Genomic DNA, 27,485 nt, shown 5'->3' with positions numbered 1-27,485 from the left:
CTGTAATGACTGTGTAGTGGCAGATTTTACTGCCTAGTAAAATCTGCCATGTATGCCACGTACCAATTTCAAATAGACACTTTTTTATCTCATGGGCAAATCTGAAGCTCAGGAGCTCAATTTGTTTAAATAATCGTTGAAATTGCTTGGGAACTTAACCACAGAGTTGAAGAATGTGAGCCTTTTTTAATAATTAAATTCTAATCTAAACATAAAAATGAAGCTTGAAAGATAGCAGTTTAAGATAAACTGTGGATTTTCATAAAAGATGGCAAGCAATATTAATTTCAAGATTGTTTTCTCTTGGCTGTTGACCTGTTAAGTGCACTTAAGAGTATCACAATATTAGGAACAATTTCTATGTTCAGTCAAACTGATAAGCTTTGTCTGTGGTTTTAAGACTATCTGGCATTCTTGAATGGGTATATCCAAAGTAAAACTGAAAAACAGTGAACTTAAAGGGAAAATGGAATTTACACTTATCCATCCCTTTTTTATTGTTTTGCCATCACTTTGGCAAAGCATCAGTCCTAGCAATACTTGATAAAAATTGTAGGGTTATAGAAATGAAATAAAGAGGAACTGTTCTTGATCTAATATAAACAGTAAACACAAAAGTAAAGCAATCAACTTGTTAAAGATTCCCCAAAGACCACTAAATAAAATTAAAATTTGGCAGATCTATTGTTTTGGTTGAAATTATTGGATTTTAAGGAAAGCAAAACTGTTTTTCACCAAATATATTGGATTACTGACATATAAATATATTGTCTCAAAGGGACTTCTTCCTCAATTCTTTGAATTAGATGCCCTTAAAATGCCCCTTCTATCTGGAAGGCTTGGAGGCACAGTATGCTATAGAAGAAAAATATCAGTTAAAATCAAAGTATTATAGCTATTGGCTTCAGTTGTCATCCACTGTTATTTTGAAGTGTATGAAATTTGTCTTAATTGAATGCATTTTTTTTAATCACTGCTATTAGTCGATACGTTTGAGCTGCTATAAGCAACCATCAGGATAGAAGAATATCTGTGCCAGAATTAATGAATGCCAAGTTTTTATCTTGAGATTCCAGTTAGCTTCTGTATTTATGCTGAACACAATTAGTATTTACCTGTCACACTCTTCCAGTCTTTTCTCTAGCTATTTTCTCTTTCTGTTTAGTTAGAACTCTCCTGGGACACAGAAAATGGTGAAAAACAGACTGGCCTTCCTTTTCTGGGAAAGTTGTGCAAAGTGGCATGACACTGTCTGCCTTTAATGGAAAAACCTCTCAGCCATTGTATATAGCAATATGTGGTGTCTGACAATACTGTCTTCTCTTTAAAGACTCCTGAGAGTACCTCCAGGGATACTGCATCATGAAAAGAAACCCTGTTGTCTAAGGTCACCAGAAGAGATCCATTAGTGAGGATGTTTACAGCATATATTTCTACTTTTTCCTGTGTTCTGTGCAGTTCACACTGCTTTTCGAGCCTTCTGAAGCAAAAGAGTTTTGAAGATAATCTAGAACGTCCTAACAGTAAAGGGACTTATGTTAACACATTCTGAATCTTTTACACAGTTAAAAAAATGCTGGTTGAAGGGAGCCAGTGATTACACAGAGTGTATTGTCTCTCAAAGGATGCAGATCAATTAACAGTGGTTACTTATTCTGTTATTTTTGAGGTGTGTATAGCTTCTGTTTGACTCTACATGCTGGTTGTTCCTTGGCAGCAAAACTACTTCTAGCTCTGTTTCAACAATCTGTGTTATTGTTGTTAATATCATTTTTCTTTATATCCTTTTCAGTTTCACAGATTTTAACAAAGCACTTAGTTTTTTGAACTGGTTAAATCTAGAAAAGTAAGCACTAAATGTGTGGAACTTGTTCTGTGACCAAGTTAGAGGGACAAGTCACTGCTCTTTATGTGGTACAGTTTTTTGCCTCACAGAATTTCTCATGGAGGTTTCACCGGCTCGTTCTTTTTTTTGATGCTAAATCTTTAAGAAACAAATTAATGGATCCTATATAATCTATAATGAATTTAGTATTCATATTGGAAAAGTTGACTCACTCCTAGAAGAACAGCATTTTTAGCCACTGTTGTATGCTAAGGTGTTTGTTGAAATGCAATGTAAGAGAAAGAAGCTTGTCCAGTAGACAAATAGCATTTACAGCTGAGAGAAATGTCTTCTGAAATGTTAACATTACAGATGGTAGAATATGGAGGTAATTTTAGGAAGGCTTTAACAGGCTGTGTTTTACTATTTTATAGTAATTTCTCCACAACTTGCAGAAATTTGTTTTCTGACTCTTCATCTGCTAAGAACCATTGTAAAAACATTTATGACGTGCCAAACACCCAAGCCAATTAGGCTATCATTACCCCTTGGCATTAGTTTAGACTGCAGTTCCTTTCATACATAACTGCATAGATGCCATTTAATATCCCTTTCAGAACTGTGTATTTATACAGGGTAAGCTGTTAAACACAAAAGGAAAAGGAAAACTGTTCCTTGATACATGGCAAACACATGAGGAATTTTTAAAGCATTGTAGCACTGGCTATTTAATCATAACTGGTAGATCTAATAAAAAAAAAAAATCTGTGAGATGGAGGGAAAATAATAATAAAAAGTAGAGACAAAGAAACAGCTGCAGAATGAGACTTGACTCCACCTTATTTGAAAGCAGACATTTTTTCTAAGCTCTCCCGGCCTGTTTGTGTAGCTGGTTTTTGTCACATGGTGCTGTGGATGTCTGGGCTGTCAGTTGCAGTTTGGGAAAGTTCAGAAGAGGGTACTATGGAATTAGACACTTTGAGGTCTGAGAGGGAAAACCACTTAACACCTCAGCTATAAAAGACAGGAGACAGGAGGTCAGAAGTAGCTAAGTTTGCAGAGTGGACTCCTTTCCCCCTTACTTTTTTATATCTTTATGTTAGGATGAGCAATCTAGTGGAATTCACCATTTTGGAACTCATCAGGGAGAAGGACTGCTTTAATTCAGTAATTCATCAGGTAATTCAGGTTATATGCTGAAAAGGAAGGAGAAAAGCAACAAAAACTCAGTGCAGATTTCAGTGTATCACAGCAGACCAAGCCCATTGGAAATGTACAGGATGGATGGGTTTTGGAAGATTTTGGATATCAAGAAGGGAAAAAGCAGAAACATGCTGGAATACCAAAAATTCATAGCTTGTATATTTTTGGTAAATGTATACTTTCACTGAGAAATGTAAAACTTTTTACCAGTGTTGCGTAAACCTCTCAGTATGCTTCTAAGCTAGGGAAGAGTTTTAGCTGCCACATTTCACAGGTTTAAAATGTAAAGCACAGTCTGTTCATCACTGTATGTAAACTAGGTAGCATATTCCATCCAGCTGCAGAGGAATTTAGACAAGAATGTAGTCATCTGGGTAATAATAGTAATAGAATAGTTCAATTAAAAATCCTTCTACCCTCTAAACTTTTAAAAAATTCTCTTGTACTTTATTACATAGTTTTATGTTGAGTCGAAAGACGGCAAACCAGTATAGCTATACTTATTATCTAGCACCTACTAACCTACAGGTATATTTCTACACACATAAATATTATACAAACCTCTAAGAAGTCGGAGCTATAGTATTAGGGCTTTATTTACAAGTGTTGGTATAATGGATATACATGTTACTGAAACTTGTAAGCAACTTGAACTTATTAGCTGGTTGTACTATCTGGCTAATAAAATTCCTATTATTTGTGCACTAGCCCATTAAGAAGGATAACCTTAGCAGGATGCATGACTCAGTATCTTCAGCAGGGCTTTAGATTTGTCTGAAGAAAGAATACCTTTTTTTTCCCCCAAATGGCTATGTTTTCATTGGCAAACAAGGTGGTGTGAAAGGATTTGATCAGTAGCAGAGCAGACGGTACTGAGCTCCTCTCATGTCCATCATATGTGCTTTGCCTTTAATTAGATACAGTCTGTCCTATGAGGCCAAATAGTTCCACTATACAGATTTTCCTGAAGGGTAGCTATCCCTTAGGCACTGGTGTCTTTGACTGTGGACCCCTTTGAGAGTACATTACACAAGCATTTCATCTAATGCAGATGGTGTTTCCATCTTCTGAACGTGTCATTGCTCACACCATCTTGACCAAAATAAAATATCACGTTATTTCTCCTGAAGCCATTTTTTTGCATGATGAGATAGCTTGACTACCTTCATACTGTGAGTTAGGATGATGTGCATTGCAACACAGTCCAGGGAGAAGAGGTAGATTTAACAGCCATGCTGAGACATTACCTTGAGCTTACAGACTAATATCCTTCTGAATTTTCTTTTCCTTCTGAGAAAAGCAAGGCAGAATGCCTTGTTTAAATTCAGTTTAAACATAAGAAAAACCTTTTTCTGGAACATGTTTTCCAGAGAGCTTGTGCAGTCTCCATCTTTGGAGACAGTAAAAATCTTGCGAGACCTAGACCTAGTCAACTGGCTGCAGCTGACTCTTTGAGGAAAGGTAGGGATTGGATCTCTAGAGGTGTCTTCCAACCTCAATCCTTCTGTGATTTTGTGTAGCAATAGAAATATGAGCATTACAAAGGCATAGTCTCCTAAAATATTTCTGTTACCTGTTTTCCCCACTTTCCTCTGAAGTAGCTTTTGAATATTTCTTCATACTCTTCCAAAATGTCCAGAGGTCCCTTCTAACCTCATCCCTTCTGTGATTCTGTAAATCCACTGAAATTTCACTTTTTCACCCACTCATTTCCCAGCATTTGATCCATCATCTCTTTGGGGATATAGCCCTCACAGGCAATAGCTAGTGAGACTTAGTCAAGAGACTGTTCTCCGACTTCTGTATTCAGGTCAGAAGAGAACAAGCAGAGGAGATTGTGGTGTGTGGCTTCTGCTGACAAAGCACTAACAAGAGAATTGTAGGGGAAGGAATGTCTGCCCTTTCCAGCTGTGTGAGACAGATCCACTACTGTCTCCAACCCTTGTCTCAGCTTACAGGGGAAGTCACCTTCCTTTCTATGGTCAGGCTGTGGGCTAAAAGACTTTATTCAAAGATCGACTTGGTCCTGTCTCTGAGACTCTTACCATCTCATGGTGAGCCAGTAATACCTACCAGTTGAGCTCCCTACCCCAGAGAGTCCTCACAAATTACAAAGAAGTACTTCAGGCTTCAAGAGTTTTCACGGTGGGATGGACAAGCTGAAATTAACAGAAATGGTCAAGTATCAAGTACTTGTCTGAACTTATTTACAAATGTGGTAGTAGGATTTGGGACAATATTCATAAAAGTTTGAACAGTTAAATGTGGATCTTCAAAAAAAAAATATTATTTCTGGTTTGGTTTTAATCTAATAAATACTGGAAAATGTGAGAATAAATACTTGTAAATCATAGGCCAAAAACTCCCATGAATTTGTCATTCTTTAGAAGTAGGATTTTTGTCATTTTTTAATAGAGTGGAATTGGCAAATCTGAAGATCTCAATTACGTTCTTTATGGAAAAGTATAGAGTAGGTCAAATTTTAAATATTCTCATTTATATATTTATATATATTTATATTAAAAAAAAAGACCTTTTCTTGATGCCTCCAAAATAATTCACAGGATCCTCAAACAAATAATAGCATACTTAGATGGTGTTAGTTGTTTATTTAGAATTGCTTTTTCTTAGTCATTGAATATAACTGTTTCTTTTTTCTTTCCATACGTCAAGAAGTTCTGAAATCTAGCCGACCATTCACATAATTCTGCTTTCAGTCAGAACAAGTTTTGCATACTATCAAATACAAGAACTATAGAAAAATTATAGTTCTGCATAGCACTATTAAATAAGTGAAAGACATTAAAAATACAGATAAAAACATGTACATGAAAGACTTTGATCTGGCAGATTTACTTCTTATGAATAACACAAACTAGCAGACAATCTCAATGTTAAAAATACATGCACATAAGCTCTCAGTAGGCTTAATCGCTTAAGGGCTAACTATGTGTATCAAAGTTAAAAGATCAAATCCTTTTTTTTTTTTTCACAGTTGTATTTGCTTGCTACGGACAGAGAATGCTGTGACCCAATTAATTATTCACTTGTTATTTTACTACAATAAAAAAGACTAACATAAAGCTTTAACTGAATGCTAGGGTAGAAAAGGTGCTTAATTTTGTAGAACTTGCCTGTTTTCAGAGGCTCTTAACGAACTGATTAAATATAGTCCATTGGCAAGACAGTAGAAAAAAGCATTATAGACAGAAAATAATTGCAAAACCTCACAGCAAGGAATAATCTAAATTTACATGGAGGCATATCTTCAGTTTGGTACCACCAGCAAGTGTTATCTTGTAATATTAACAATACATTTTAATTGGGGCTATATCCTAATGGAACCAAAGGGAGTAATTGCAGAAACTCTTCAAGCACAAGGCTTAATTAAAATTTCTTGTTGTACAAAATTTTGTCCTTTCAACTAATTTAGGTAAACATTTGGGGAAACAATTGGAATGTCTTGTAATGTAAGCTTTTTTAAGCAGTGGTGTTGATCAGTGTTAGAAATGCATGCTTGATCTTGATTTACAGCTAAAGCTTTATATACCAGAAATATTTGCATACTTTTAATTTCTTTGTTTCTTTTATTTTTTCTATTGCAAGCGGTTTAGGGTCTTCAATGCAGCAGTTTCACCAGCATTTTAATTTTATTTGTTCCTCTTAATTAGTCGTTTCCTATGCAAAACACTGCACTACTAAACAGTTGAGGTCTGAAATAATTTAGAACATCCGTGTTTATAATCAACGAATAGTGAAACACTGTTCACACTATTGAAAATCTGTTGAAAAAATAGAAATTTATAGTAGATATTTAAGTCCTACATTTTCTTCTTTTTTGTAAGGTATAGCTTGAATATTTAATTTTAACTGTTCCTTCCTTGCCTACTGAATGAAAACTTGACACAATTGAAACTGATGAGAAAAAAAAACATTGACTGTAACAGATTCCAGATTTCAGTTATTATTAAGTACCTTTGACATGACAGGGTGACCATCTATTTTGAGAAATATGTATGACATAAAATAACAGAAGAAATAGCAGATGAGCTTGTAATACCAAGCATATGAGATTAAAAAAAAAAAAATAAAACCAAAACATTTTTCCTGTACAAAATCAAAATTTGATTGTCTGGTCTGTAAATCAAAATGAGACAGAGATCATTTTAATTAATTATTTGACATATCTGTCCAGTGAGAATATTTTCACTGAGGAGAATAGACTGTATTAACTCAAAGGTTATACTTGATAGTGACAGAGTTCAACCCTTTCCCATTCTCCCTAGCTGTTCACCAGCATTTCTTCTCAGTTTTGTCATCATGGAGCCTTGGGTGATGTTTTGGAGTAATAATCTGACCAGCTCTTTATAATACCCACAGTCATTTACTGCTTCAAGTTGTACATTCCCAGCTTATCTGTAACCAGATAATGTAATATGTAATTTACAATATTACATATTCAGTTAGAAATCACTTTCTCCACGATGTAATATGTGACAAAGGGAGTAGGCAAAGAAAATCAAATATCTACCATTTTCATATTCGTGTTGTCATGACAGATACCACTGTTGGCTGCTCTTTGCTGGATACACCACTCTTAATGGCCTGTTTTTATCTTTGGCCATTGCTGTCAACCTCAAAGCTGAGTATCTCCTCAAATAGTGATGTTCACTTACTGATTGCACTGAGAAGTTCTATAGTCTTTTTCTGAGCCTGACACTTCCATAGGGGAGAAAATTTACATAGCTTTGTGCCATGCTACTCAAAGCTAGATTTGGTACCCAGATTTTTTTGTTGTTGTCAGCAAAATTTTGTGGATCACAAGCATTAATCTGAAATCAAACAGCACATATTAGTGCCTTACGTTGAAGCAGCTTGAATCCAAAATCACCCCCGTACACTCACTCACAGAATTTCTTACATCATGTCTTCCCCTATTTCATATGTTACCAGCTTATCAGAGTCTACTGTTTAATTCATATCCAGGAAGAAATACTAATGCTTTCTCACTGTTTCTTGCTCCCACCTGGGGTTCTGACATGACTCATCAGGGCACTGCTTTTGGTGTCCTTAGAGAATTCATGTGCAGTGGGTAGGAGGCAGGGTAAGTGGTTGGATGAGCACTGCATCTTCTTTTAGGATTGCATTGATTGCATCTGTGTTGCAAAACCATGAGATTTTGCTTCAGAGATTATGAAGCTTCAAGGGAGGGACATGGTTCTTTTAGGTCTTCAGAAAGGTAACAAATATCAAGGTGAGAATTGCCGATGCAGCTGCTTTCATGTATTGTACTTGTGTATGACACTTAGATTGCAATTGCCATCAGCTCATGCTATGTCCTCACCCACTGATATCCATCTTTATTTACAACTTACAGTAGTATTTAATTAGGAACATTTTGCCCAATTTTAATTTATCCTTTAAATGTTTTTTTCTTCTTTCTTGTGAATGTTTTCCTATTATTAATCATAGATTCATAGAATCACAGGATCACAGAACCATAGAAACATAGAATGGTTTCAGTTGTAAGGGACCTTCAGTGATCATCTAGTCCAAACCTCCTGCTATGGGCAGCCATACATATGTATATGGAGAGAAACACAGATGTATATGAATTTATGGGTACAACAGAAATATGAAAATACAGGTGATACAGTGATGTCATGTAAATATTAATATAAATGTATCCCAATTCATTCTAGAGTAAACATATTACTACTTTAAGGAAATGAAAACTCTATTACATCTAGAAAAATATTTTGAGTACTAATTTCTGTTATCCCATAATATCAAGAATAGATTTTTGATAGTTGGTTTTAGCTAATCTTGGTGGATATAGTCTGTTACTTCCTCATTTTTACAAGCTTTTGGTCAACAAGAGTGAATCATAATGACTCACATTATTTTCACCATGAAAAGAGACGTTGAAGCTTCCTATAGCAAGAAAATATGTTAAATGATCTCTTAGACATACTGCAGTTCACAAGCCACAGGCTTATAGATGTAGGTGAACGTTATATTTTACCGAGTGAATCCTTCTCTACTCTATTGGAGTTTTCCAGTTTTCTTGGTTTGTTAGTGATATCTAGCTGGGTTAAAGAAACTAGAAACACGTATTTATTGATCATTATTTCTCTGACATCTTTCATTTTTTTTCACTGCCTGCATCTAGAAATTTTGATGGAGGTCATCCCTTCTCTTGGATTGTAAGTAACTTCTGTTTATCTAGTTTGATAGCCTCTATTCCATACTGATTTAATCTGTAGATTTTGGTGTAAAAATAGAGAAAGGGAGTTGAGTTTGTCTTCCCTTTTGATTTTAAGGGACTGCCTGAGTCATTGCAGAGAGCTTGATGACTCATACATTCTTGTAGTAGTTGTTAAAACAGTCTGCTTACCTCTCAGGCAGATGGTGAAGTATCATATGAAAAAAAAGTATCATATCATAAAAAAAATGAAAGAAGTCAGAGAAATAATTATTAATAAGTACTTGTTTCTAGTTTCTTTAACCCAGCTAGATATCACTAACAAACCAAGAAAACACTTGATCTGTTTTGATTGGACATAGATGAGGCTGTCCTGGACCATTTACATATGTTTGTACGTCTATTCCTTACAAATGTGGCGTCAACAATTTCTGACTTAGGTGGTACAGTTGGTCTTCTCCAGAAGATTTCTGTTCTAAGGTCTCTGCTATTGCTGATAAAGCAGTATAAACACAGTGCTAAAGAATATTGTAGAGCTGGGAAAAGAATCTTGAAAATACTTTTATGCTGATATCCTGCCTGTTTCTAGGGAACCTCGTGCTTTCAAATCCTCCTGACAGTCTTATTAAAAGGAAAAGGGTAGTCCAAGGTTCTTAACTTTTTTTTTTTTTTTTTTGCTTTGTTTCTTTTTAGTGGAATGGTGAAAAGAGGCTATAAAAGGGTGGAAGAAAAGTGGAGAGTATGACATATAATGTCCGTAATGACTTGGAGAATGAAGGGAATTGTAATATTAGTATTACTGAGCTTTCAAATAGAATAGGCACGCACATTCTTGTCAGATTTAAACCAGCAAACTGTCATAGAAAAGCACTGGTTATTTAGTTTCCTACAGAGTACATCAAGAAGGGAATGTGTTAGTGTAATAGAAGTACTAAGAAGTAGGTGCTGGTAAATGGAAAAAGGGATTTAACTCCTTTGAACATTATGTTTATTGTATGTCCCATATTTCCAGGAATCGTGATCACCTGCTGACACAACCTGTAAAATGCAGGTTCTCAGAAAGCCAGTTTTCATTCCAGCTTGGTTTTACACTATTATTTGTAGAGACAGGGATAGCTGCTGTAAAGCAGGTATCTTTACCTGATATTGTTATGCAACTACTTATTAAACCTTTTAACACCTTTTCATTTTTTAGCCATTACCTGCCTGTTTTAAAAGATGGATCTATCAAGAATCCCTTGTTTCAATTATATTACATGAACAGGCATGTGTATTACTGAAAACATGTCATACTTTTTCCATTTGAGTCATCACTGTTAAAATATTTGAAGCTTAAATATAATATATACCTCAGCAGAACACTTTTTTCTCCATGCCAGGAGAATTTTTTTCATTTTCAATCGAGAAGTTTTTCATTCTTTATAATTAAAAAAACCCAAACAAACAAAACCTTTTTTTTTTTTTTTTCATGGTGCAGAACACGCCATTGCTCCATGAACTCATGGAACTAATTGGCTTTTATTGAATTCCTTATGGGTACAGGCAACAGAACGGGGTTCAAGGTATTTTACAGATGGCTTTTGCAGGCTGGAAGTGCAATCACTACTGAGAAAATAAACAGTTAATGGCTCTGTAAAGGCCTAATGTTCATCCTGTGGATAAAGGGGTTTATGCAGTACTTCATGTGCATGTGCTGTTTGCTACAAAGCATTACAGGGAATGTAAGCACTTCGGAGATTCTTGGCTACAAGCCTAGATTTGATGTCTTTGGAGGTCTTTATTATTACTCTTTTATGGCTGACTGTTTGTTTCTTCATATTGGATCATCACCATGTGGCAATGGGAACATTTTATAAAGTCTCAGTAATTTTAGTTATTTGGACAAAATCAGAATGAATTGAAATGCTGAGTTCAGTTAATACAGAAAGTGAGATAGCTTTGGGGTTTTGCTTTTTGTTTGGGTTTTGCTTTTGTTTTTAGCATCTAATGATTAGTTGACAAAGATAAAGCATTGATGACATGACTCTCATACCTGAGTGGTTACCATTAATATGTTCTGGGACACATGAGAAAAGCAATAGAACTGCGCAATCTTTTCTCCAGCTGCATCATAGTGCAAGGTCAGACTGTAGTCTGTGTAGCTGTCAGACTTGTAATCCAAATGGCTTGTGGAGGTGGTGAAGCTGCTGTGCTTGGAGCTGGAGTAGCTGTGCTGACCGTTGCTTTGCCCTCAGATCCACTGACATTCTTTTCCTTTTGAAGGTGCTGGATAGTGTTGAACAAGGCCCTGTAAGCATAGGCCAAGCCCCAGCATGTTGCCATGATTTGTCCGTCTCTGGTATGGCCAGAATGACCACACACCTCATTTAAGTGTTTTACTAATTCTTCTGGAATTTGCAGTTGTTGGGTGGTGAAATTCCAAAGTACTGGAGGAGCCCACTGACCTAGATACTTGCCCATACTATCCCACACACCCTGCCACTCACGGCTGTCCAGCCTCAGGGAAAATGTCTTGGTCCTCCTATATTGTCATTTGACCCCAGACAAGACCCAAACCTGACTCTGCTTAACTCTCGAAATCAGTAGTGGGCAAAATACACTCTATATGCGTGTCAACATGGTGATCCCCATCACAATCAGCAAACAAGTCTCAACAGTATTAAAAGGCCATTCAAAAACTTCAAAACTCTCAAATGATGCTGTAAATGGTCTGGGGGGGAGGACTGGGGGGTAAAAGCATGTCTTCTTCACAGGTTGAGCAACTGAGAAGGAGAAAAAAGATGTGTAATTGCTAAGCACTTCTATTATATACCTCCCAAAGTATAGAGGTGGTGACCACACTGGGAACATAAGCCAGATCAGTTTCATGATCAATGATTCCATTGTATTACCATAAAGTGCAAAAACCTTAGCCCAAGCCCCACACTTGAAAACACTAATACAGCAAATACTGGCTGGAAGTAAGGTACGATATACTGAAACTGTGAGATCAAGAGGAGAAACTTTGAGAGCCAAAAAATCAGCATTGTGACGAGTGACTATTAATCTGGACAGATCTGTCATTATCTCAACCCTTCGGGCCCCACGTTGGGTGCCAAAAAGAACTGTCGTGGTTTAAACCCTAGCCAGACAGCTTGTTCACTCGCTCCCAGCAATCAAGGAAGCAATCAAAGCCCACCCTCAGGGTGGGGAGGGGAATCAAAGGAGTGCAACTCCCACAGGTTGAGACAAGAACAGTCCAGCAACCAATGTACAACACAAATCACCACCAACAACAATGACAACGATAAGAGAAAATAACGAGGGAGGAGAATACGATACCATCCGCCGAAAAACAAGTCCGACCCAGAAGACCCCGTGTCCTTCCGGGTAACTTCCAGTTACCCCTTACCCCAGGCATGACGTGCTGTGGTATGGAATACTTCTCTGGCTAGCTTGGGTCAGGTATCCTGTCTCTGCTTCCTCCCAGCTTCCCCTCCTCCCTGGCAGAGCATGAGCCTCACAAATTCCTTGGTCAGGGTAAGCATCACTTAGCAACAACTGAAAACATTGGTATTACAGCACTGTTCCCAGGATGAAAGTGAAAACATGGCGCTGCACCAGCTACCAAGAAGGAGAAAAATTGACTGCTACTGCTAAACGCAGGACAATACACTGGAAAAGTTCTGATGTGACAGATTTCCCAGGAAGAGCCAAGAGCTCTTGGAAGTATGTGATAGTGATACAGTACATGGAGATCTTCCACGTAAGGCAGAGACCAACCAACAGTGTTGTGAGGGGTCTCTAAGATTGTTGAGTTTCATGTATGATTTTGTCTCTAAATTGGAGAGACATCAATTTGATAGGTGGATGACTCAGAGGATAAAGAACTGGTTGGATAGCCGCACGCAAAGAGTTGTGGTCAATGGCTCAATGTCCATCTGGAGACCAGTAATGAGTGGTGCCCCTCAGAGATCGGTATTGGAACCAGTCTTGTTCAACATCTTCATTGCTGACATGGACAGTGGATTGAGTGCGCCCTCAGCAAGTTTGCCGTTGACACCAGGCTGTGTGGTTCGGTTCATACCCTGGAGGGAATGAATGCCATCCAGAGGGACCTCGACACACTTGTGAGGTGGGCTGATGCCAACCTCATGAAGTTTAACCATGCCAAGTGCAAGGTCCTACACCTGGGTCAGGGCAATTGCAGGCACAGCTACAGGCTGGGCAGAGAAGAGATTCAGAGCAGCCCTGTGGAGAAGGACTTGGGGGTGCTGGTCAATGAGAAAATGAGCATGAGCCAGCTTCAGTGTGTGCTCGCAGCCCAGAAAGCCAACCGTTTCCTGGGCTGCATCAAAAGGAGCATGACCAGCAGGTCCAAGGAGGTGATCCTGCCCCCCTACTGTGCTGTCGTGAGACCTCACTTGGAGTATTGTGTGAAGTTCTGGTGTCCTCATAAAAAGGACATGGAACTGTTGGAACAAGTCCAGAGAAGGGCCACGAGGATGATCAGGGGACTGGAGCACCTCCCATATGAAGACAGGCTGAGAAATTTGGGGCTGTTCAGCCTGGAGAAGAGAAGGCTGCGTGGAGACCTCATAGCTCCAGTGTGAGGTGTCCCTGCCCATGGCAGAGGGATTGGAACTAGATGACCTTAAGGTCCCTTCCAACCCAAACGATTCTACGATTCTGTGATTCTACGATATAAAATCTAGTGTCACCCAGCCACTGGTGATAATTAAAGACTCTGTAGCACATTTTAAATGTATTCTGCATAGTTCTGCACAGTTTTTGCTAGAACTGAAAGTATTACATAGATACTCACAGGTTTTGATTGCTTCAGAATAGTTTTGAAATATTGATGTATTCAAAGAAAATAAATGGGTAAATGCCATTGCTACTGTCTGCACAGGCAAATTAAGGAGGATAGATAGATGCGCATTAAAATTCTTATGAAATGCTCACATAAAAGTTGATAATGAAAAAATTATGAAAACACATTTGAATAAGACTGAAAGAACTAAAATAAAGGATCTAATTAGAGAATCATTTGCTAATGAGAACAGAGCTATTGCAAAATTGAATATTAGCCAAATGTTCATCAGTGTTCTTAAATTCATTAAATTCATTAATTTCATTACTTCTATAGAGTGTATTACTGTACAGAGAATATAGAGTAATAGTAATTAATAGAAGCAAATTCATTACTTCTATAGAGCACCAAAAACTAAGAGTGTTAAGAGATGTTTATTTTAGAATGAATTTGTTCATATGAAGTAATTTAAATTTGCTAGTTTAAAATTTAGAGAAGATTTTAAAAAGCCAACTCTTTTCATCTGCACTGGAAAGGGCAACAGCTATCATACACCCTTTGCAGTGCAGATGAAAGGAAGTTAGTTACCACAGTTAGCTATTGCACTCAGCTGAGCAGAGATAGGAAAGGAGCAGGATTTAAATCAAGACATGTCTGCTAAAAGATAATTATAGCCATGGTTGTTAATACTTCTGCAAGTAGGCTATGTTCACAATATTCATTTAATGAGGTGATTTCTGTGACAGTTCTCTCTGAATTGCACAAAGCATGTGTCCTTAAAAAAAATAGTAATTTTAAAAAAATATATTTTTCTTAAGCCTAAGGTCTGTTTTTACAAGCTGCTTTTCTGTGTGTGTCTGTATTATACATGCAGTATTCAAGGAAGCACACAGAGTATCTGGATAAACTAATAGCCAAGCAAATAGAAGTCCAAAACCATCTCTGCATGGAAACGACCAAACTGCATAAGGCTGGTCATCGGCTTATGCATTGGCTGAATTAGCATATTGGCTGAATATCTTGTTACATTTTGTTTAGGAAAAGGCAATGTAAGTTCATAGTATTATGCACTTTTTTTTTTAAATATTTGCCTTGTAATATGCAAGAAATTTAGCAAAATTTCAGCATATGATACCCAAAAAAAATGTCACAGTTACATTCTAAAAACATTAATTGTTTTATAGTCCTTTTATGGTGATTTTAGACAAAACAGTACCTCGGAAATAGTTGAATAATGAATGTTGTCTTTCAAGATAAAAAAATATAGCACAGAAGAGTGATTTGCAAAATCTAGTCTAAATATGAATGGGTGTTTTTCAAAGCTAGCTTAAGAACTGCAGAATTCTTGTAGAGCTTGTCAGGCATTCGGTATTACTGTTTGTATACTGGAAATAAAATCAGAAATTCCTCAAATCTGCTACTAAACATGAAAGTGTTTTGAATTTTTTAAAACCCCTCTGAGTAGGCAGCAGCAGCTTGATAAAGTGGCCAGCTTATCCTAAGGGGAGTCTCTTGGAACCAGCTGGAACCAGCTGTGTCCAGCATGGGTACTTTGTTGAAATTACTACAAAAAGATAGGAGACGTTTCAGAGCGATCGCCAATGTTTTGGTTAATGAACCATACTTTAGAATTTGATGCTGAACGTAAAGGAAATATTAAAGGAGATATCAATTGCTTGAAAGAGTCCAGTGCAGAGCTACAAAGATGATTAAGGGAATGGAACATCTCTCTTATGAGGAGAGGCTGAGGGAGCTGGGTCTCTTTAGCTTGGAGAAGAGGAGACTGAGGGGTGACCTCATCAATGTTTACAAATATGTAAAGGGTGAGTGTCAGGATGGTGGAGCTAGGTTTTTTCCAGTGATGTCCAGTGATAGGACAAGGGGCAGTGGGTGTAAACTGGAGCATAGGAGGTTCCATGTGAACATCAGGAAAAAATTCTTTACTGTGAGAGTGACAGATCACTGGAACAGGTTGCCCAGGGGGGTTGTGGAGTCTCCTACGTTGGAGATATTCAAGGCCCGCCTGGACAAGTTCCTGTGTGATGTACTCTAGGTTACCCTGCTCTTGCAGGAGGGTTGGACTAGATGATCTTTTGAGGTCCCTTCCAACCCTTAGGATTCTGTGATTCTGTGATTTTTTGCTCCAGCTTCAGTCATTGTTCCTCTGGCTACATCATGCCATCCTGGTGGTTTATATATCAGTCAGGCTTGAGATGATTCTGATTCTGATGATTTCCCCTGAGGAGAAGGACTTGGGGATGTTGGTGGATGAGAAGCATAACATCAGCCAGCTTCAGTGTGCACTTGCAGCACAGAAAGCCAACTGTATCCTGGGCTGCATCAAAAGGAGCGTGGCCAGTAGGTTGAGGGAGGTGATCCTGCCCCTGCGCTCTGCTCTCATGAGACCCCATCTGCAGTGCTAAGTTCAGGTCTGGGGTTCCCAACACAAGAGGGATATGGACCTGCTCAGGAAAGTCTAGAGGAGGGCCTTGAAGATGACCAGAAGGCTGGAGAACTTCTGCTATGAAGACAGGCTGAGATAGTTGGGCTTGTTTAGCCTGGAGAAGAGAGGGCTCAGGGGAGGTCTTAGAGCAGCTTCCGGTACCTAAAGGGGGCCTACATGAAATTTGGAGAGACTTTTTACAAGGGTATGTATTGACAAGAGAAGGGGGAATAGTTTTAAACAGAGAGGGTAGATTTAGGTTGGATATTAGGAAGAAATTCTTCACTGTGAGGGTGACGAGGTGCTGGCAAATGTTGCCTAGAGAAACTGTGAATCTCCCATCTCTGGCAGTGTTCAAGGCCAGGCTGGATGGGGCTTTGAGCAACCTGGTTGACTGGGAGGTGTCCTTGACCATGGCAGGAGGGTTGGAATTAAATGATATTTAAGATTGCTTTCAACCTAAACTATTCTATGAGTCTATGAACAAGAGTGCATATTACAGTTTTCTTGGATAAAGTGTCCACAAAGGCAATCTATGCAACAATTTATAAATTAGGGGGAAAAAAAAAAAAGGTTTTGCTTGTGAAGAGGGTCAGAGTATATATGGAGTCCCATAGCTCTGTGACTACTTTGGAAAAATAAATTTTGTTTTCTATATTTTCCCTAATCTTTGAAGCCTCCTGGATTACTGTAGGTGATTTTTAAAGAGCACAGCTATAGATTTCAGCATGACCAGTGAAAAAGAGTTTTGTGTATATCTCAAATGATCAGAAGAGGTTTGTCAGGTCAATAGTTATGACTCAGGATATGAAGCCAAGAGTGTAAATTTTAACATCAACAGAGCCATTTTTGACCTTGAATAAATTACTTGAGATTGCTTTGTCAGTTGCATATTAAAACAGGTAAGAATAGATACTAGAAAAAATTATGCTACTCCTTAGTAAAGACTTCATGGGTAAAATTGCAGGATAATTTTTCCACTTGAAAATATATTTACACCAGTGAACTTTTCATGTCACTGGTTTAGCTGAAGACAGACACTTTAAAGCAGACTCAGTGTAGTACTACCCATAAACAACAAATGGGTAAATTTATCAGGTTTTTACTTGCTCCTACTCTGAGTCACAGTAGTTAAATTCTTTTGCTCTTGGTGTTGCTTAGCAGTAACATGAGTAAGATAATAAACAACAGCTTTCATTTGTCTGGAGGTATGCTTCATTATCTGATTAGATGGCAATAATAAATTGTAATTAACAGTGGTTAATAATTGTACCAAGAATGTACATTCCTTGTTTAGGAATGTATGGAAGCAACAGAACTAGCAATAGCATTCAGTGATGTTTTGAATCCAATGAGTCGCTCTCCTCTCCAGTGAGGAGAGGATCAGGGGATCCAGGATCTCAATATAGAAGGTGCTGAGTTTTCCCTGAGCAGTGCTAAATGATCTGACTTCTCACAGTGGTTCTCAGACCACATTTTTCCCCTGTTACAACCATGCCATTGTCTCAAACACATTAGGAAAAGTTGTTTCTAGAAATTCAAATAAGTCATCTTCAATGCATTATACATTTATCTGTTAACAAATGTATAACAGTCCTTTGTAGTTTCAAAGGAGCTTTGTTTGTTCTTAATGTTCTTATTACTAAATTGAGCTTAAGTATTCTGTGTGTGTATAGAATAGCCCATTTAGCTAACTGTTTCCTAAAATGAGCTGGATTAGTAGCATTCATAAAATGTCTGATTCCAGTCTTGCTAGAGCCAGTTGTTTTCTGCTGTGGGATTAAGTAGGGAAGCTAATCTATAAATTTGCTTGCAAATTTTATATTGAAATTCTGTATTGAAAACAAACAAATAAAAAAGCAAAACAGAAAAAAAAATCCCAACAATAAGTCTCATTGCTGAATGGTGCTAAGAATTTTTTCCATATTTAATTCCCCTAGATCGTACCTTCCTTTTTTCTGCTCCATGAAAATTATTTCACATAAAGGTACTCAAAAGCATTTTATTCTTATTTTCCTATTCTATACAGTGGTGTACCTTGACTTTAATGCTATAAATTTCAAACTTGGAATGCTGAAAATGGATTCCCCAAATGAGCAGGGAAAAATCCTTTAATCCCACGTGCTGCAGACCCAGTATTACCATCCCTGAGATCACCTGTGGAATTCACATGAACTAGTGAAGTAGATGTGGAAAAGTGTCTCTTGAGATTAGACCAAGATTTTTAAAAGAATATTCCTGATTTATTTTGACTTAGATACAATAAATATACCCTGCATTTCTAAAATTCAGGAAATTTCTTAATACTCCCATAAAGGTGTGTCTTAGAGGAACCTCATTCTCTCCTGGATCAGTCTTGAAATGCAGTAGGTTCTGTCCTCTGGAAAGTTTCTCTGTACATAACTGGAATTCTTCTTTGTAAGAGAATAATTTGAAGTTACTAAACAATTTAGTATATTATTTAGCACTGTTTTGTGACTGAGTTTTTTTTTCCTACAATACAAAGATGGGAAAAAATCAGAAGGCTGCTCATTTGTCTGAAAGTTTCAGTCTGCCACTCATGCTTTGCATGGCTGATGGGTATATTTAATCCACTGACAAAGGCTTGCTTTTGCACTTGGCCAGAGGTAGCTTATGGAAGAAGGCATGACCCAGTGTGATGTTTTAATTGGAATGCATTATTTGATTAATGTTGATGTAGGTCAGTAGTTTTATGTTTGTCTTTTTTTTCTGCTGTTTTTTTTTTTTTGTTTGGGGTTTTGGTTGGCTTTTTGGGGGGGTGGGAGGGGAGGAGGTGGGATGGCGGTAGGATTAAATAGACCAAGCAGTGATCCTCTGGAATCTAGCTATAGTAAAACTTCTCTCTCTAGCAGCTGTAGATACTAAGTTTTGAAGTTTTGCTTCTCAATCCATCTTTTGGTGGATATCCTTACGAGCACTGTATTTATATTTTAACATCAAGTTAGAGTTTCAGTACTGACAGGGAGAAATTCACACAGATATTTGCTGTACAACACAAGGGTAATTACTAATGACGGGGAGTTTCAGACACATGTTTATAATTATAGTCAGAATATTATAATTAACAGTTGTGACTCGTACATGTTTTTCACCTATCTCATTGTCTGCCTTAACTTTTACTTCCTTATGCACCTACAGTGAGTTTTAAAACCTTGTAAAACCAGCACAAAACCTAATTTCTGCTAAAGTCAGCTTGTACTTACTTGAAAGGTTTCCAATTTTTACTTCTTTCTAGTTCTGTAGATTTTTTTAGAATATCTGTCACATTGGGAAGTCTTTCTGGATTTAGTGTGTGTCATTTGGACTTCTGAATCAGAGCATTGCATGTCATTACGGAATTGCAGGTAGAGTTCATTACGTATAAAATAAAGGGCAGAGCTATAGAGATTTTGTAACAAATTAATATTTTATTGTTGGCAATAGTTGTTGGTCCAGAGTCGAATGAGAAAATGAGGTGCTGAGAGGTGAAAGCTCCATTAATTTTGCACTAGAAAGTCCACTAGTTTGTGTATTATGGATGAACTGAAATATCTGGAGATTGGTTTTAATTCTCCTACCCATCAGTTCTGTCCCTTAAGGAACCTGTGAGATGTTTAAGGTGAGAATAAATACTGAAATTGAAATTAATTATTCATAGGAGTGCAGTTTTAAATGTTAATTTGGAAAAAAAAAAGATTACTGTAATGCTTTACCAGTATCAAAGTAAAAAAGTGTAAAAAATATGCATTATGATTATGATCCAGATTTTTTTACCCTAATACACTCTTCTATTCAAAATTCTTCAACTTGTTAATTAAGAAGTGCTTTTATGAGGAAGGTGTTTGCAATGATCGTACTCAGTGTACTATATTTTGGCCCCTCCACTGAGTTACATATATATGCACAGGAAAACTTACCTAGGGTATTAACTGACAGTGCAGAATGACTTATGTATTACCTCTTATTCAGGTTGTTTTCTCTACAAAGCTATATTGTCTTTTTTTCTCGGAAATATCCCATCTTCTAAACAAAACAAATTTTCTAACACTCGAGTGGCTGCTCCTGATTCTTTATCCTACTATTGTCCTTTATCACCTCTGTGCCTGGCAAAATCTTGGAGCAGATTCTCCTGGATGGCATGCTAAGGCACATGAAAAACAACAAGGTGCTTGGTGACAGCCAGCACGGCTTCACTAAGGGGAAATCCTGCCTGACCAATTTGGTGGCCTTCTCTGGTGGGGCTACAGAACTGATGGACAGGGGTAGAGCAGTTGATGTCATCTACCTGGACTTGTGTAAAGCATTCGACACTGTCCCACATGACATCCTTGTCTCTAAATTGGAGAGACATCAATTTGATGGATGGACCACTCGGTGGATGAAGAACTGGCTGGATGGCCGCACGCAGAGTTGTGGTCAATGGCTCAATGTCCATCTGGAGACCAGTAACAAGTGGCATCCCTCAGGGATCGGTGTTGGGACCAGTCTTATTTAACATCTTTGTCGCTGACATGGACAGTGGGATTGAGTGCACCCTCAGCAAGTTTGCTGATGACACCAAGCTGTGTGGTTCAGTTGATATGCTGGAGGGAAGGAATGCCATCCAGAGGGACCTCGACACGCTTGTGAGGTGGGCTGATGCCAACCTCATGAAGTTTAACCATGCCAAGTGCAAGGTCCTGCACCTGGGTCAGAGCGATCCCAGGCACAGCTACAGGTTGGCCAGAGAAGAGATTCAGAGCAGCCCTGTGGAGAAGGACTTGGGGGTGCTGGCTGATGAGAAAATGAGCATGAGCCGGCAGTGTGCGCTTGCAACCCAGAAAGCCAACTGTATCCTGGGCTGCAGCAAAAGGAGCGTGACCAGCAGGTCGAAGGAGGTGATCCTGCCCCCCTACTGTGCTCTCGTGAGACCTCACTTGGAGTATTGTGTGAAGTTCTGGTGTCCTCAACATAAAAAGGACATGGAACTGTTGGAACAAGTCCAGAGAAGGGCCACGAGAATGATCAGGGGACTGGGGCACCTCCCGTATGAAGACAGGCTGAGAAAGTTGGGGCTGTTCAGCCTGGAGAAGAGAAGGCTGCATGGAGACCTCATAGCAGCCTTCCAGTATCTGAAGGTGGCCTACAGGGATGCTGGGGAGGGACTCTTCATTAGAGACTGTAGAGATAGGACAAGGGGTAATGGGTTAAAACTTAAACAGGGGAAGTTTAGATTGGATATAAGAAGGAAATTCTTTCCTGTTAGGGTGGTGAGGCACTGGAATGGGTTGCCCAGGGAGGTTGTGAATGCTCCACCCCTGGCAGTGTTCAAGACCAGGTTGGTCAAGGCCTTGGGTGATATGATTTAGCATAAGGTGTCCCTGCCCATGGCAGGGGGTTGGAACTAGATGATCTTAAGGTCCTTTCCAACCCTAACTATTCTATGATTCTATGATTCTATGATCCATAGTAGTGTTTCTGAAACAGCTTACAGTCTCTCCTTACTCAATGCCCATTTTCTGATTCTTAGATATATTGTTCATTTTTCAGTTTGGTTTTGAGAGCTTTTTTTGTTTCAATTCCACTTTTTGATCTGGGAATAGTTATACAAGTTTATGTCTATAATCATAATATTTAATTTTCCATCATTATGCAAGATTTCAACTGCACAGAAGCAATCCATGTCTGAAGATATTGGGTAACCACAGATGCTTAAAAAAGGCATTTGATAGCCGGCAAGGAAAGGTACTAAAAACTGTGCATTCAAGGTATATGTTTGTCAGGCTTGGAGTCAGATTGCATGTGACAAGTCACATGTTCAACCTGTGTGCAGCAGTTAATGTGTTTTGGGAAAATATAGTACCTCAAAGTATATTTAACCAATATAGTGGGAAAGACAAACAGTTTTTCAATACACAGTGTTTCTCAAAAGAGACAAAACTGTGTTTATTCAGTATAATCAAATATGCTGAGACTTGTGCCAGAGAAACTGTTTCAGGCTTTTTACTCCAAGTGTGAAAGAGCTTCCTTAGAGAGAATATACATTATCTTGGACTATGCCTCTTCTGAATTTCAGTAATAGCTGAACTTTGTTGAAAACACCTTTTCAGTAATTATACCTGTTTAACAAAATGCAGATGATCAAATTGCTGGTAAATGTAACTTTGTTTTAAGATAAATTAAGTACATTTAGTTATATGTGCTGAAATGATCCATTCTTTCTGTAAGTAGATCCCATCTCATCTGATACCACAGAAAGGTCTTCGTCTTGCTTTACAGACACATGCTAGACTTTCTTGATTTCCAGAATTTGAATTCTGGCATTCTAAAACTGTAGAGACTAGTATGTTCATAAGAAAGTCAATTAGGAAAATGAAGTTCACATAAATAAATTATTCTTTCAACCTCTGCCAACACTTACCTTGCCAATTGCATAAATGATCCAAACTTCCATTTCTGCTCTGTTATTTCCAGATATTTGCTGATTCTTGTTGATCTGGCTATCTCTAAAAATTTGTTTATTGCCAAATCATGTGCCTACTTCTGTCTGTTTAAAATAGGACCATAAAAATGCTAAAATTGTACATTTCCAGAATTCTAGTTCTGTGGAAACCTGTAGGGCCCTGACTGATGAGCAATACCCCATTGTGCATGATTATTGCAATGACATGTGAATCTACTGAACATAGAGCAGGAAAATAAAGATTCCATCAACAGAAAAGAGAGCATGGTATGTTATGTTCACAATTATGCTTCAGGATGGAATATTTAGACATTAAATGCAATGGCACAGGAAGATTTTATTTCAAGCCATTTTAGATACCATTTCTATCGGAAGTATCTCTAAAATTACTATAGAAAAAGAGTGGGGATTTTCTATAATTGGTTTCAAGTGAAAAAGCTGGTGCCAGTCCGGGATGGATTTATATATATATATATACACATAGTAACACCCTGTTGAATGAATTTCTTGTCAGATACCTTAACTTATTTTTTTGTTGAAAGGTTATGGATGCATAGTATTGATGTAACTCTTCCTTTCCCTCTCTCTCTTTCAAAACAAATTCCTGGGGTTATGCTACATGAATCAAACACTCCAGCTTTGCTATAATTTTTATTGTGAAGATTTTAGCTGTGATATAGCAGGGCAAATTATTGCTTTGTCAAGAACTTGGAGAAAAAAGTTAAAAAGTCTCATTTTTATGCTGCAAATGCCTAATATTAAATATAAAATACATAGTTTGACATACAATTCAGTACCAAATCTGCAGAATTTAATTTTATTGGTCTTGTTATCAAAATGAATTAATGCAAATATGTTCCACAAATTACTAAGGCTGAAACATAACTCATTAAAAGGATCTTTGTTGACTTACTGATTTTACAGGTTTTGTCACACTGTGAAACCTGTGTTCCTTACAGAGTCAGTATCTTTCAAGAATGCATGTTTAGTCTCTTTGCTGAGGTCATTCCACTGACATTTCAATATTATACCAGAAATCACTGTGATGGGATAGTACCACCCAATCAGCAGTGCAATGCTGACCAAATTGACTGCTTGCTATTCTGGCCACATCAGTTCTTACACTTGGAAATTTGTGGATTATGAAATATAGCCATGACTAATTTAAAGTGGGGGGTTTTGTTGCTGCTGTTTTGATTTTGCTTTAAGTTAGTGGAATTGACTGAATATTTAACAATGTAGAAGATTATTCCTGTCATTGCAACTGCTTCTCTTGAAACACATTAATGTGATTTGCAACATCTGCTTTGGTGTACTAGTTGAAGTTGGGATTCATTAGCCTTCCTAGAACTTTATAAGTTTTGTCTGTAGCACTGATGTCCAGATTTTCCAGAGTACGCAAGCTATATTGGGAAACTCATGAAAGCCCAAACATTTCATTTACCACCTTTGTTCAGTGAAGTGATTATGTGGGTACATATGTCTTTTTGTAATCAGCTAAGTAGTAAGCCTTTGTTCAGCTTTAAAGATCTTGCTTATTTTGTACCCCCAACTTCATCAGTGACCTTCTGAGTTGGTGGACATTTAATGAGAGATGTATATGTTCTGTCCTGCAGCTAAACATTGTTTTCTAAGATGTGCTTTTGCAACCAAATTCATACAAATAAAAAAGTTTTCTCCATCCTGGAGTGAAGAAAGACAAGATTGGAATATTCTATTGTACTCAAGATAGTAACAGATCTATGCAAACAGATCTATCTGCAAACAGATCTATGAGATATGTTGTGGCTTTTGAAGGTTTTATAGAAAAATGGGGAGGGAGGGGGATGAGACAGGGACAACAAGGATCTATTTGGCCTATTGAGACTTATCATTACATCATTCCTTCCTAAAGTAATTTCTAGATTGATGATACCTAAAAAAGTCTGACCTGAAAATCCATTTATCCATTTCAAGCATTTCTTACTGCTTAAATAAAATAACACTTCCAAGTGTCTTCTCTGAGGATTTTCCCCCTGATTTTAATTTTTCAAAGCCGTCTTGTCTTATTTGCATTATTGACAATATCTGTTCCAGCATTCAGAACACATACTTCAGTGAGGCCTTCCTAAATACTTGCATCTCTAAGGTGTATCTCCCCACATTTGCCAGTTCTCTTACTGAATTTTGTCAATCAGTCCTAAAAAATTGCTTTGCTGACCTTCTTAAATGTTATCATATCATTGTTCAATTAAAAAAAAAAACAAAACTGAAAATAGGAATCTAATCTATGTTATACTAGCAATGAAATAGCTAGCCATGAAAAAATTAGAAGGATTTTAATAGTATTATTTCCAGGCAATTGCAACTTTTTAACATAATATTTTGCAGGTTGTGTAAGCTATTTCAACTTTTTTCTGGGACTCAAAACAACTCTTTCAACTTTAGACTCATTTATGCACGTGATTAAAATGTATTTTTGTATATATATATATCTTGAGCTGCTTTGTATTTGTATGGCTAATGCTTTTTGCAAAGATTTATAAATGTTGAGTCATTGGAAAAATAAGCAGAGAGAGCTGTGATTTCGGGTTCAGAAAGATGATGAATACAGTTCATCATAAGCCTGCTCTGGCAAAGTATTATTCTCTCTAAACTGTGTCAGTTCCCAGATAGGAGCACAGATCTCTTTAGCTTGGCAAGCTGACCTGTAGAGGAAGAAGGCTGAACTGCTGTGTAAACTGTAACATATCTGACAGAATAACACTTTCTTTATTAAGGGGTTTTGTTTTATATAATACTAATGCTGTAAAAATGTGTGAATGTGTGTCAAAATTTAAATACTTGCTTACCCCATCCTTCATCTGTAAATATTAGATGAGCTGGAACTGTTGCTTTATAAGAGCTGGGGAGGTACAACCTCGTGTCACATACTCATTTCTAACTTTAATAATCCTCATTCCTCAATAACACAACTTCTGTATGGCTCTCACTTAAAGCAATAGCATATCCCACAGGGAGAAAACATTTTAAATGTCAACAAACAAAGAGCAATTTACGACAACATTAGATTTAGCACCTATAAGTGGCTACGATATTAACCATTCTATTTAATATTACATGGACAGGCTGCAAATCTTCCCTAAAGTTATCATCAAAGCATAGTTCTTATCAGACTGATGTAGTAGGATTAAAGCTATCATTATCAACCTTTCACTATTAGCAGCCACTGCAAAAGAAAAAAAACCCGCTTGCAGAATTAGTTGATCTTCAAAGCCTGTCTGTAGTCCCATTACATTAGCCTTATATATATGCATATGGTTTGGTCTAAGGGGACTTGTAGTCAGCCCACAAATTTTAAGTTGGGCTTCTTGTAGGATTGATGCTGAGAAAGTTGCATCATCTCATACAGCATGCTGTATGTTCTGCTGAAGGCTATCATCTCTACCAAACACATAGTTCACATGAGTAGCTTATTTTCACCTCAGGGAACAACTAGTTCTGACATATTCTTGATGTGTGGATGTGACATGGATGCAAGCACAAATATGGTTACGCAAACAGCAAAAGGTCATGCTATAAAAATGCTAGGATAGGTTGTTCAGTGTTTTCAAGAGAGCAGCTGAGCACATATGAATGCTCAAAGTATAGTAAGGGATGTATATTTGTTTTCCAGGATCAGTGGTTTTGGCGAGTCAGAAACAACAAAGTGATGGATGGATACCCCATGCAGATTACCTACTTCTGGAGGGGACTGCCTCCCAGCATTGATGCAGTTTATGAAAACAGTGAGGGGAATTTTGTCTTTTTTAAAGGTAAGAAAAAAGTTTGTGTAATACTTTCTGCTGTGATGATTTCTTGTGTCTTGCTTATTTTTACTAATGATTTGTAAATCATGTTGCAAATTGGTAGCTAAATGAAGACTATATGAGTTATGTTATCTCATTTTGGCAACCACAGCTTTAATTGATGATTAACCTTCAGAGTGTCAGATCATTTACATATTCAGTAAAAATTAAATTTGGAAGTATAAATAAGAGACATAGTAATGCAGTGATCTACTATGGAATCCTTTTTGAGAAATGTGGATTAGGAAGCAAGAATGAAACCACAATCTTGTTTGTTTGTTTGTTTTTGTGGTTCTCTTTGCTCTTCTTAATTTTTACAAATGAAATCTGCATATATTTAAATGGTGTCCCTGCTACATATATATCTCATTGTACTGCACTTACTTCATCTGAGAACTGTGATGTTGGGATTTTCAGGTGGCACAAATAAGTATATTTTTTAGATGCATGTTTAGTAATTTGAAGGAAAAAAGCTGCAGAAAATGTGTGGATTAAATTGTTGCTAATCGTTCTTTTCAAAGTTTCACTCCCATCATCAGCCGCTCTTCAAAATGAGAGTTCTTGAACATGCATCTAACTTAGGTTTAGAAGAAAATTATCCTGCATGTTAAATAAATACCCATTTAGCAACAAAAGAGTGCAAACCATGTAGAATATGTTTTATAAGATAATAATTTAGAAGAAGAAAGAAAATACAATACGTATGTGAAAACTTATTTAGCTGTTTAGTGCTGTGATTCATTTGTTA

At 37.4% G+C, this 27,485-nt stretch overlaps 1 protein-coding gene across 2 annotated transcripts in view; it reads left to right on the top strand.

The window, feature by feature from the left end:
• MMP16 (matrix metallopeptidase 16) overlaps window positions 1–27,485 on the top strand; it is a 199,296-nt gene that overhangs the window by 153,762 nt on the left and 18,049 nt on the right. For both annotated transcript variants that reach the window (XM_062641616.1, XM_062641617.1), the window contains one exon: window positions 26,566–26,704. In XM_062641616.1, coding sequence (XP_062497600.1) covers window positions 26,566–26,704 — 139 coding nt within the window. The remainder of the gene's footprint in view (window positions 1–26,565; window positions 26,705–27,485) is intronic.

This window comes from Pezoporus occidentalis, unplaced genomic scaffold, assembly GCF_034315485.1.
Source record: "Pezoporus occidentalis ecotype Australia unplaced genomic scaffold, CSIRO_AGI_Poc_V1 ctg69, whole genome shotgun sequence".
NCBI classification, from domain to species: domain Eukaryota; kingdom Metazoa; phylum Chordata; class Aves; order Psittaciformes; family Psittacidae; genus Pezoporus; species Pezoporus occidentalis.
This window is presented reverse-complemented; position numbering and strand designations above follow the sequence as displayed.